At 60.2% G+C, this 11626-nt stretch overlaps 1 protein-coding gene across 1 annotated transcript; it reads left to right on the top strand.

Moving 5' to 3' along the window:
• Positions 1-19: 19 nt before the first annotated feature.
• VOLCADRAFT_87334 (uncharacterized protein) lies at positions 20-9704 on the top strand (the record flags this gene model as incomplete). The annotated part of the gene is made up of 11 exons (XM_002947163.1): positions 20-35; positions 976-1082; positions 1286-1888; positions 2172-2855; positions 3261-3365; positions 3695-3785; positions 4216-4466; positions 4698-7634; positions 8207-8593; positions 8947-9342; positions 9540-9704. 11 exons carry the CDS (start codon positions 20-22, stop codon positions 9702-9704), a joined length of 5742 nt encoding a protein of 1913 aa, XP_002947209.1.
• Between the last annotated feature and the right edge of the window lie 1922 nt (positions 9705-11626).

The following is an 11626-nucleotide window of genomic DNA, read 5'->3' as shown; positions in this document are numbered from 1 at the left end:
TTGGAGGCAGGGAGCCATCATGGCGACCACGCTTGGTACGCGAGTGTCGAGCACCCTGACGGGCGCCGCATGAATGAAACTTTCCACTCCGTTATCGTTTGCGCCAACATTACGGAAAGGGTAAGAAACGCTCCTGGGTTCCCCGCCCGCTGTCCGTGAATATCGCATCTGCAAGGCTAGCGAATTAAAGGGAAACGGAGACATATATATGCACTCGAAGAACAGCAGCCCCGGCTGGGGACGCCCTGATGGCGGGACTTGGGCAAAAATGACATGCCTTTCAACTACAAACAGCAGATGAGCTCAGACGGCATATATAATCACGCCTGCAGGGGAGGCTGACGATCTCCCCAATCCAATAGTGTTATCTTCGTGTCCTGAATATTGGGGTGCTCAGGTTCGACACCAAACATCGTATGCCATCACTACAGCAGCAGTAAGCTTTCGAATGCGGTCGCGGTCAACCGTCTTATATTATTTATTTCAGCTCGGGATTTCAAATTTCGATTTGCTTGTTGCTGCGTCCGGCATCTATCCCGTATGAAACTGGTTTTGCTCAAGTGGCTTCCGAAAATAAGGGAAAACTTTCCTTTGGCATCCAACCGCAGAACTCATCCTCAACATCGCTATCGCAAGCCTCTCAGCGTGAAGTCCACAGCGTACATCCGAATGCTGTGCTTGGAAAGCAAGTCGTCGTGGTCGGCGATGGTGGGTTTTATCATGTTGATCTAGTGCCTTGCAAACTATTGCGCAGAGGCAGGCAGGGGCCACCTAATGCGCAAAGCTTAGAAAAAAAAGCTTAGAAAAAAAACTTAAGGATTTTTTACGACGACCTCAGAGATAGTTCGCTCATGCACATGTGGCCCTATATGGGCGGGGTGCACATGGGTTCCTGCTCACCTCGAGTGGTGTACTGAGCTCCAAGTGAACTGGATGTGCCGCGTATCCATGGGCCCCCTCCGCTGCCTTGAGTAGGTGCGGACGCTTGGGACACCGCATGTGCCATTTCACTGCTCAACGAGGGGCGGGGTGTGCAGCTGGTCATGTCACCACCGGCCTCGGAGCCGGCTTCTGAAGCGCATGTAAGTAAAGATTGGTACGGTCCACCCATCCATCCATCCATCCATCCATCCGCACGACAATTTGGCGAGGGCTGCCCTTTGCCCATGCCGCTGCTGCATCAGCCACACAAACGAAGAGCCGCTACAATCCAGTACATGAAGCTAACCGCGCAGCGTTCAGCGGCTGTTTAGTACGAATGCGCCTCCCGCTATGTCTTCAACAGGAGCTCGTTGGCAGGCCACAGGAGATGCACGAGCAAGTCGCCATCTGCGGCACCTCGCGAGAATCCCCCAGCTGTCCCGCAGCCGGGACCGCCTTCAACGCGGCTGCTGCCGCCCTCCCGGGCTCAGCCCTTTTGGATGAGGCGCGGCGCCGCGCCCTGCAGGCGGCCCTGCAGCCCCACTATACAACGCCAATCCCGGGGCCGGTGGGAAGGGCGTTGATTGGCCCCACCAAGCGCCGCTTCTGGGCCTATGTCAAGGGCAAGGCAGAGCGGGCGGTACGGCGAAGCGAGGGCTGCGAGAAGGGTGGCGGCGGCTTGGCGGCTGCCCAAGTGGCTGCTTTGGGGATAGGTGCAGCAGGCGCTGCAGCCGAGCCGTCTGAGCAGCCTGTGGTGGTGTGGGCGCCCAGCCTGAGAGACCCACGGGTCATGCCCTTCTTGGGCCAGCGTCTGAAGGAGGTGCTGCTGCACGCAGTAGACGGTATCAACGGTGGCGCTCCTGGCGGCGGTGACAAGAAAGGAGGCTGGTGGGACGCTCCCCCGTTGGTGCTATATCGAGGAATGGTCCACCCAGATTTGCCAGGTCTCATCTTTTGGGGAGCGGAGGTGAGGCGAGGCGGGGAGAGGAAGCGCATAATTCCTGCGCCTTCCGTGACCTTTTGCCCATAGCCATATGTAGCCCGCCGACAAACTTGGACTTTACACTATAGCGTTACAGAGCAACAGAAGCCCCATTACGTATTGACACGCCGTGACAATGCTGAGATGCCTGATTTCGACTGGCGGATTCGCCGTTCTACCAAGCTACCGCGCGTCATCTCTCCTTACCACCCTGGCTTGCTGCTACCTCCTTACCATTCGCCCCGCCACGCCCAACCCTCACACCCAGTCGCACATCTCCACAAGCCCCCTGGTGCGCCAGCTCCAATCCCACTGGCTGCTGGCGCACCTGACACACACGCTGCCTCCGACGGCACCGGCCGTCATGCGCGCGGACATCGCCCGACAGAAGGCCTGGCGTGCCAACACCCTGGCGCACCGCCTCATGTCGACCCATGGGTCACTCGCTCGTATCCAGGAGCACCACTATATCCAGCAGCTTCTGGCCGATTTGAACGGACTGGTCGCCTGGAGTAGGGGCGACATACTGCTGCCACAGGCATCAGCTCGGCCTCAGGCGGGAAGGGGCGTGAGCTTGGCAGGATCTGAGACGGATCCAAGCCAGCAACAGCATGTGGGCCTTGTGGCAAGGAAGGAGGGCCTGCTGCCGCGTGGAGCGCGCGAAGCTGCCAGCTCTCTTCAGCAACTACTACTGCAACGCTCCGGACGCAGCAGATGGGGGTGGCTGCTACGGCGCAACGTGGGAGCGGAGGCGGAGGGATTGGATGGCAACGGCCGCACTAGCGCAGGCGCTGCTAGCAGCGCCGCCTGCAGCAGCGCGGGCCAGGCCCTTACAGTCGCTTCCGCGTCGCTAAGACTTGCCTTAACTTCAACCGGTGATCAAGCCGGGCAGCAGGCATCCACCCCGCGAAGCCCTCGCGCGTCTCTCCCTGGTTTCCACTCCTTACGGCAGGTGGGCAGCTTGAGATGATGGCTGATGGTGCCACCGCGTTCCTATCAGTTGTTGCTCCTGTTATTGTCTCGCACGTGCGAATGGTCCTTGAGGTAGCTAGGCCAGTGCATGGCTGCATGGCCATGTGATATCCCAAGGTGACAGAGGTAGCCAATCAAGCCCTGGCTGAAAAACTGTAGAACTGAAGAACACCTTGCTATTGATGGCAAAGCAAAACCTGTAAAAAGAGGGATTGCCACAACCTTCTTTTTCAATCCGCTGTTAGTCTACACGCACACCACAGGTATCCTTTCTCCTCTCCGGTCCTCGAACTCCTCTAGTACGGGATTTCATGTGGGTATCGGCGCTTTGTTTCGCTTCCTAGCCTTCCCTCTGCACCCGTGCATACATCAAACTTCCCACCAGATCTTTGGTAAGCTGCAACCCGGCAGCGGCCAACTCAGCTGGCGCTTTCACCGCTGCAGCAGCAACGGATGCGGAGCTTACACCAGCGGCCGGGGCCTGATGGCGGTACATACGTCACCATTGGAGGCGCAGTACAGCAGCAAAGGCAGAGCCATATGCCCCGACGTGCCCTCGTGTAACAGCCCAATGGTAGAAGGGGATGGGGAACCAGAGGCAGCGAAAGCAACGACACATTTACCGCACGAAGGCCGACCCAATGTGACGCTGTGTGGATTCGAGATGCTGCTGGACGGTTCGGCCCCCCCGGATCCCAAGCTACATCACCTCGCCGCCACCAGCGCAGCAGCCACCATCCAGGGCTCCAGCACGGGTGGCTTGGCTGCTGTTGCCATTGCTGGCGGCGCCTCCGCTGGTGCCTGCTGCCTGCCGCCCAGCAGCCCTACCTGCCTGCCAAGCAGCAGCCCTACCTGCCTGCCGCCCAGCAGCCCTACCTGCCTGCCAAGCAGCAGCTCCAGCTGCTCACAGGTGCCCTGCAGCTGCCAATTAAATGGCGATGATGCAGGCAATGATGCTGGCCGTGTTCCGAGTGACCAGAAGCAGCCCCCGCATTTGCAGCAGCCGCAGCCGCAGCCGCAGCCGCAGCCGCAGCCGCAGCCGCAGCCGCAGCCGCAGCCGCAGCAACCACAAGCGGCCGCTGGCTCCCTGCCCATACAAGTGCTACGGCCCCGAGACCAGCAGTACACTCTGCGGCAGGCTACAGCCAACTCAGGGGTGGTCAGCGAGCCTTCATCGGGCGTAAGCGCGACAGGACCGGACACGGGTAGGCTTTTGAACGGCAGCGAACCCGCCAGTGCAGCTGCCGGAAGGGAGCCTTCTGAAGCTTCCTGCAGTCCCCATCCGGCGGCCATGGGAGCGGCGGTAAAGGGGTTGGAGGTGCTTGGCTCATGCGCCGCAGATCAGACAGCAAATACGGAAAAGGGGGCGGCGGCGGCCACAGCCAGCGCCTTCTCCTTCGACCAGCAGCCTGTCATCATCACTCCTGGCCGCCATCAGACCAACAGCACCTCCCCGCCGTCCTTATTACCCGCCGTGCAATCGACATGCGAATGCGCCAGCAGCAGCTGGCCTGTTAATACAAGCGATGCCGCCAGCAGCTATGACAACAACTTCATCGGCAGGAACAGCAACGACACACAGGTCCAGCCGGTAAGCCATACGGATGGCGGTTGCAGTCGTGAAGTGGAATCAGGCTGCCGGACACCTTGTGTGGGCAACACCGTCGAAACAGAGCAACGGCGCGAAAGGAACAACGCCACCGCAGCGGCTGGCCGTTGTGAATATGGCAGTAATACTCGCTGCCTCAGAGAGCCACTACTGTACGGTGCTGTCCCCCGACCTGCAGCAGAACCTTTCTCCCTGCCCCTACCACGGCTGCAGATCACTTCGCCGCGTCCACCTAGCAGCAGCGGTGTTGGTTCACCCTGGGACCTGACGTCACAGTCCCCATCCATGGCCGCTGCAATAACAATTCTTAAGCACCAGCACCAGCAGCAGCACCAGCACCAGCAGCAGCCGCCAGGCAACGGCCTTCCGCAGGAGGCGCGGAATACGATGTACAACAGCACGCCGTTGCCACTGCTATATGCCGGCTACGGCTTTCGGCGCTCTGCGATGGTTCCGGAAGAGGATGAGGTTGGCGAGGGATCCCCTTGGATTAAAGTAGGTGATGTAAGCCACCCCGCGTCACCCCCAGACGCTGCTGACCCCGCATCGACCGCCGTCTCCCCTGCCGCCAACTCCTCCGTCAATGCGCCGCGGCGATTAGGCAGGCTCTGTAATTTACTGGATGGAGCAGTATCGCAGCCACAACCGGCAGTGGACCCCGCGGGAAAGCGAGCTGAGCGGGCCAAGGAGCGGCACATCATCACAGCAGCAGACAGCCGCAGCTGTGCCACGGCGGGGCACGGCAGCAGTAGCGACACTCCCGCTCGCTCCAGCGTCACGCGCTCGTCGTCCCCATCCTTGCGTCAACGCCACGTCAAGGAGACTCTAGGTGCCTGCGACAGAGCGGCGCCAGCTGTTGCGGTTGCTGGTGACGACTTCGCCGACGGCGCCATGGGCGTTCTAAGGACCCAGATCGCCGCGCTGCGTGCACACCTGCTGGATCCCGCCACACATCCCTTCCCGGACATTCTCCCTGAACCTCCCGGAACTGAATTTAGCTGTCGTCCCCATCCCAGCCATTACCACGGTGCTCTGCCTCGCAGCAGCCGCTATCTGCCCAATGTCAGAACAGTAGTAGCGCCAAGACGGCAAGGTTGCAGTAAGAGCAACAAGGGCGAGGCTCTGAAGTCAGCTGCAATCAGCCAAGGCCTGGCTACGTCCCCCTCGGCGGCAGCGCCTCGCCCTCTAGGACATCGAAGCATGGCCGCGTCACTGGCGACCCACCTAGGGCTGATGCAGCTGGGCCAAAAGGCTCTTGGCAGCGGACCGCAGCCATCATCACCACCATCCCTGGTGGAAAAGGGCTGCAATGGTGGTGGTGGTGGTGGTGGTGCTAGTGGTGGTGGTGGTAGTGGTGGTGGTGGTAGTGGTGGTGGTGGTAGTGGTGGTAGTGGTGGTGGTGGTGGTGGTGGTGGTAGTGGTGGTAGTGGTGGTGGTGGTGGTGGTGGTGGTGGTGGTGGTGGTGGCTGCGCCGGCGCCGTCCTCAACCCAGCGAGTTGTCCAGATCAGTCCATTCGCGGCAGGAAAGGGAGGTCAACACACGGACCTGAGCTGCGGGCACCCGCGCTGGTCGAGCAGATGCAAGTAGCAATGGCTGCCCTTGCGAGCCCAGCCGCTGCTGCCGATATCGTCCTGCCGTCAGCCGCCGTCAGCACCCCAACAAGTACGTCTCCCCCCTTCTCCTCACCCTTCAGCTGCAGCGTAGCAGTAGCAGGAACAGCAGACACGCCGTACGATGTGTACGGCGCTCACCAACCGCCACCTGCAACTAGCAGCAGCCAGGAACCGGCCCACGGCGCTGCGTCAGTTTCCCCGGGGTCAGGGCCCCCAAACAGCACCTGCCGTGATGGGCTCGCAAGGAGGAGCCTCCTCTGGGGCCTGTTCAGGCGGAGCAGCAGTCCCCTCACCGCGGCCTCCGTCGCCTCGGCCGCGATGGACAGGACTTCGGAGCCGCTGGCCCCTCCCACCAGCCCCACCGCGGTGGCAGGGACGAGCATTCGCGCAGGTGACAGCGAAAGTGCTGCTGCCGTTGCTGCTAGTGCTCGTGTTCTTGGTCGACGTCTTGGAGCCTCCCAACGCGCCAGCATTGACGCCGGTAGTTGCACGCGCTTCAACACCGCTACTAGCACAGAAGAACACGCGGCCAGTGCCGCTGCGGGAGCGCACTCGCTGCCGCTGACTAAGCTACAGCTGTACGGCGACCACGTGTTGCACGGCGGCCCGCCGGCTGAAAGTACCGAAGGAAACTGGTACAGCGACAGCTGCAGCCCCTTTGGCACGGACAACATCTACACGAGCAACAGTGGCGGCACGATGAGCCAACTGTTTGCCGTTTACCTTCGTTCCCGACCCATGGGTCACTATGGCGCCCAGCAGCGGCAGCCAGGAAACAACGACGTCACCAATGGCCAACACGGTACCGGGCTGGGGCATCCCCGTAGTAGCCAGCAGCACCCCCCGATGGACACCGGCTCCGGCGCCGGTTCCAACCTGAACAAACCGCGAAGTGGTCTCCTCCTTGGGGATACAGAGACCGGCAGTAGCTGCGGGAGCCACCGCGGACGTAGTCGGCTGAGTGCCGGTGCCGTACCATCAGGGGCTGCCATGGGGACCAGATCATCTGGCGGAGGCGGAGGCGTGATGAAGGTGCTCCGCGCCCGGGGTTCAAGCATGATGGGTGGGCCAGGTGGTGATTGCGGCGCCAGGGACAGCGGCAACGACCCATGGGGGGGACTCCTGGGGCGAGCTGCCGACGCTGCCGCCGTGCCGTACAGCAAATCGAGCCAACTCACAAAGCTGTCGCCGCCCCCTCATATCGGCTTTGACTACGGGGGTGACGCTAGTACGGCAGAATACGGTACGGCAAGGCATAAAGAGGCGAGTCAGGCCGCGGCGATGGCGGGTGTCGGCGTGCACCTGGGCGGAGATGGTTCGAGCGATTATGAGGATGATGATGGAAGCAAGGAGAGGAACTACGGAGCTGGCGGCGGCTGGTGCGGGGTTTCTTGTGGCGATGGCATTGGCAGTGCCGGCGGCGCCGCTTACGTCAGCGGTGGCATCAGCGGCGGCGGCGGCGGCCCCGCACGCGACATGCTGAAGATGCTAGAAGAGGCGAACATCACTGTCGCTGGCTCCATTTGTGCTAGGTGGGTGGGTGGGTGGGTGGGTGGGATGTGGAGGGGGGCCAGATTTGCGGTCGCGAGGATGGCTAGCTAGGGGCATGTGTGTCGATATGCTGCCGCCGCGCTACCCGCCTGCCGTCGGTACACCCCCGGGGAATGCAGGACTCACAAGACCCTCCGCGGCCCTCCAGTTCCCCCCAACAGCCGTCTACTTCTCTTTCCGTGTCCCCCTTTCGTCTAGCCGGGAACACCTTTGTGGCCTCATCCGCATCGACACCCACACACCCACACGCACACGCACACATACACGCACACGCACACGCACACGCACACGCACACGCACACGCACACGCACACGCACACGCACACGCCCTCACTCCCTGCAGGCCGGACCCAGCAGCACCGACCGAGCCCGTGGACCTGCGCACGTCATCGGCGACTCCTCACGCCTCTGCTTCGCCACCGCCGAACAGTACAAAAGATGACGACATCATCATTGCCTCTGCATCACATACGCCTAGTCTACCCGCTAATACGAGAGCTCAATTAGCTGGTGTTGCTGCTGCGGCGGCTGCTACAGCCACTTTCCTCTTCCCCCAGCAATCCTGGCAGCAGCAGCAGCAGCAGCGTGTACGGCAGACAGTCCGCAACCTTGCACACCTGGGCGCCAGCCCGGACGCCATCCCCTGCAGCAGTGCTCCGTTGCCGTACAGTAGTGGTGCGGCGGCGGCGGCGGCAGAGGCAGCGGTTGCGCCGTCGTCACCTCACCTTTCCGGTTCCAGCAGCCGGCAGCCCCCGTTGCTGCTGGCGCGGTCTGGCACGATGTCTGTAGAGGGCAGTGGACGGCTGCTGCCGGTGGTGCCCGAGCAGTTGGCGGAGGCGGAGGTGGAGGCGCGGGCGGCGGCGATGGCGCTTCCAGGTCGGCGCAGCCCGGCATGGGTTATCCGCCGCATCAGCGAGGCCAAGCAGGAGAAGCTCGTCAACGAGGTGGGTGGCTGGGTGTTGGGTGGTCACCCGCGCGGGTGACCACCCATTCAATGCACCTGGCATCAAGGAAACGCTACCCCAGAACTCCACGCGTAAAGGGAAAGGGGTACGAATGGTTTTAAAACGTCTTGAATGCCTTCGCTCCAGGCTAGATGATTAGGGCAGGCCATGCGCACCGCTCTAACTGCCTCCCCCCCACCCGCAATGCGGAGCCGTAGACGTTTAAAAGTGTAACTCAGACCATCTAATCGGCGGCAAATGTTCTGGGCAGGGGCCCCAGCGTGAAGCGTGTTCGGTGGGACCCGCCCCATAGGGTTGGCCATGTCCAGTCCGTCCGTCCGTCCGTCCGTCAGTCAGTCAGTAACGACCAAAACACAATGTTGCGTCGAGTCGGCCACCATGCCACAAGACGCGACCGCTTACAAGTGCAACCACCGACAACGAAAGAGGGTTCACGCTGGCTGCCGTACAGGAAGGGGAGGGAAGGGAAATGTAAACTGGGAGAGGAGGAAAACGCCTTCACGGGCGCCTCCGGGGCCCTTCACGGGCGCCTCCGGGGCCCTTCACGGGCGCCTCCGGGGCCCTTCACGGGCGCCTCCGGGGCCCTTCACGGGCGCCTCCGGGGCCCTTCACGGGCGCCTCCGGGGCCCTTCACGGGCGCCTCCGGGGCCCTTCACGGGCGCCTCCGGGGCCCTTCACGGGCGCCTCCGGGGCCCTTCACGGGCGCGGTCGCACACAGCAGCCCGAAAGTGAGTGTCTGCACATGCGCGCAGGCTGCACCGCTGGCGATGGCCTACACGCATACACTACCCCCCAAACATCTTTGAAGGAATCAAGACACGGTTATTATGTTGCGTTTCGCAACTCATTTGTTCCCCCCCATCACCTTACATACCCCAATTAAGCGCAATGCCGTTCACTTGATGACTTGCTTTGGTGACTTCAGGTGAGCACATGGTTGAAGGCGGCGCTGCAGCGAGGTTCTCGAGCAGCATCTATGGGCGGCGGGGCGCCGGAATGTGGTCCCGCGGACGGCGGCGGTGGCGGCGGCGGCAGCGGCGGCGACGGAGACAATTTCGGTTTCGGAAGTGAAGCGGCGGCTGGCCGATAAAGCTCCTCCCTGCCTCCCTGCCTTCCCCCCGCGCCGCCCCTTCTTAGCTGGCAGGCTGGTGTGCTGATGTGCTGCTGGGTGCGCCTGGAGCCCGCCGGATAAATGGATGGATAGATGGGTGGATGTATGGATGCGCGTGAAGTGCAAGCGAAGATGAAGATGATGATTGTGTTTTTTCCCTGGCTGACTATCCTATAATTACCAAGCATCCGCAACTGGAGGACAGCCGTGTATGTGCGTATCCATGCTGGCACGCATCATTGATCCTGTCAGGCGCCATCGCGGTGCCATCACTCACACACTCGTTCCATCAACTAGGCGCGACAGTGCACAAGATTCATATGCTCATTCGTCAATGTCGAAACTAGCTAGCTGTACATGCAGGCGCTAGGATACCCGCCAACTATTCCTGGCCTGCAGCCTGCGCGGAGGCAAATAACGCCCAGTTAATGCAGCACTGTCTGTTAAGGCATGTTGTGGCCATGACGTCCGTCAATTTATATGATATGCAAGGTGGCGGTGGCCATGGCGTTTTGGAGCCAACCAACTGCGTTTACAGTTCTTTGTTGTCTGTTGCTGCATTCCGTTGCTAAGATTTGGAGTCTCTGCTGGACACCTTATTTCCGCACATGCATTTTTTGTTAAGTTGCGACGTCTGTCGTGATGTCTGTCGCACGCACACACACACACATGCCCGCGCGGGGGGGCCACGCAAGAACTTGTGTGTCACCGTTGGTTGTTGCCCTTGCACCGAGAGGTGTTGCCGTACATGAATATGATGCCGTACATGACGTTTGCTTTTGCCTTTACAAGCTATGCAACCATGGGTACCGGAGATGCGGAACGTTGGCTGCCGTTATGGCTGCCCTTCCCGATCGCTTAATCGCCCGTCAATTCATTGCCACTTTAAAGAGGATTGGAGATTGGTTGCTCCATCCGGGGTTAGCGCTGCAGTTAGTGCTTTGCCACTCGCAGTTTATCGTGCCTAGTTGTGCCGTAAAAATGGCAGTTACCAGTATCGATTATGCTGGGCTGCGGCTGCGGCGGCTGGGGCTCCATCTCCCCAAAGGCATTGCTATACATTGATTATCGTCCTGATGATTTCGTGACGTGAAGGAAATGAAGAGCAAGTAAAATAAGAATGGAGGGGTCACCACGCCCGCATGTGCTTCATGCTGAGGCGCACGCTCGTGCATCCGTATGTATCTATGTATCTATGTATCTATGTATGTATAGCTGTATGTATGTATGCATGTATGTTACACCTTGAGCTGCGTTACCCTTCAAAGTGTAACCCTTAAAGTTATTCAAAGTTTATGCGTCCAATGCATGTCAGTCGCTTTGTCGTTTTCAAAGTCTACTTGGCCGAATTTATATACGTGTTACTTCTGCCTACATACACCAGCGATGTTAGTTATTTATTTCACATGTACGGCAGTTCTTGTCGTTGTGTTCGCGGTCGTATTTATTTAAATTCTGATAGGTCACTGAAAGCACTCGGAACAGCTGCAGGCTATACATGGGTCTGTGCGTGGTCCGAGCAGTTTTAACCACCCCCTAGGGTCATGGACGTACATAAGTATGTATGTTGTTACAGGGTGGTTAACTTCGCCAGCGGCCCCCTTTCCCGGGGCAGTCCCTGCTCTCCCCTGCTAGAGGGGCACCCTAATCCGTCACCCCATCCGACTTCAGAATGTATTCGTTGAGTTCGGCAACTCACCACCAGCATCCAACCAAATCTAGCGGATCAACGGCGCATCAACTTAGTTCCTGGTCAGCTCGCAAGTTGATATTATCACGTCCTACACCGTCCATAAGATGGGGGGCCACCTCCCATTTCATCACTCCTCAAACACCCGAGGAGCCGGCAGGCGGATTTGAACCCGGGTCGACTGGGTCAACTGGGAGCAGAAGTCAGGCCT

This window comes from Volvox carteri (assembly GCF_000143455.1).
Source record: "Volvox carteri f. nagariensis unplaced genomic scaffold VOLCAscaffold_5, whole genome shotgun sequence".
In the NCBI taxonomy this organism is placed as follows: domain Eukaryota; kingdom Viridiplantae; phylum Chlorophyta; class Chlorophyceae; order Chlamydomonadales; family Volvocaceae; genus Volvox; species Volvox carteri.
Note: the sequence above shows the minus strand (reverse complement) of the source record. Positions and strands in the feature narration are given on the sequence as shown.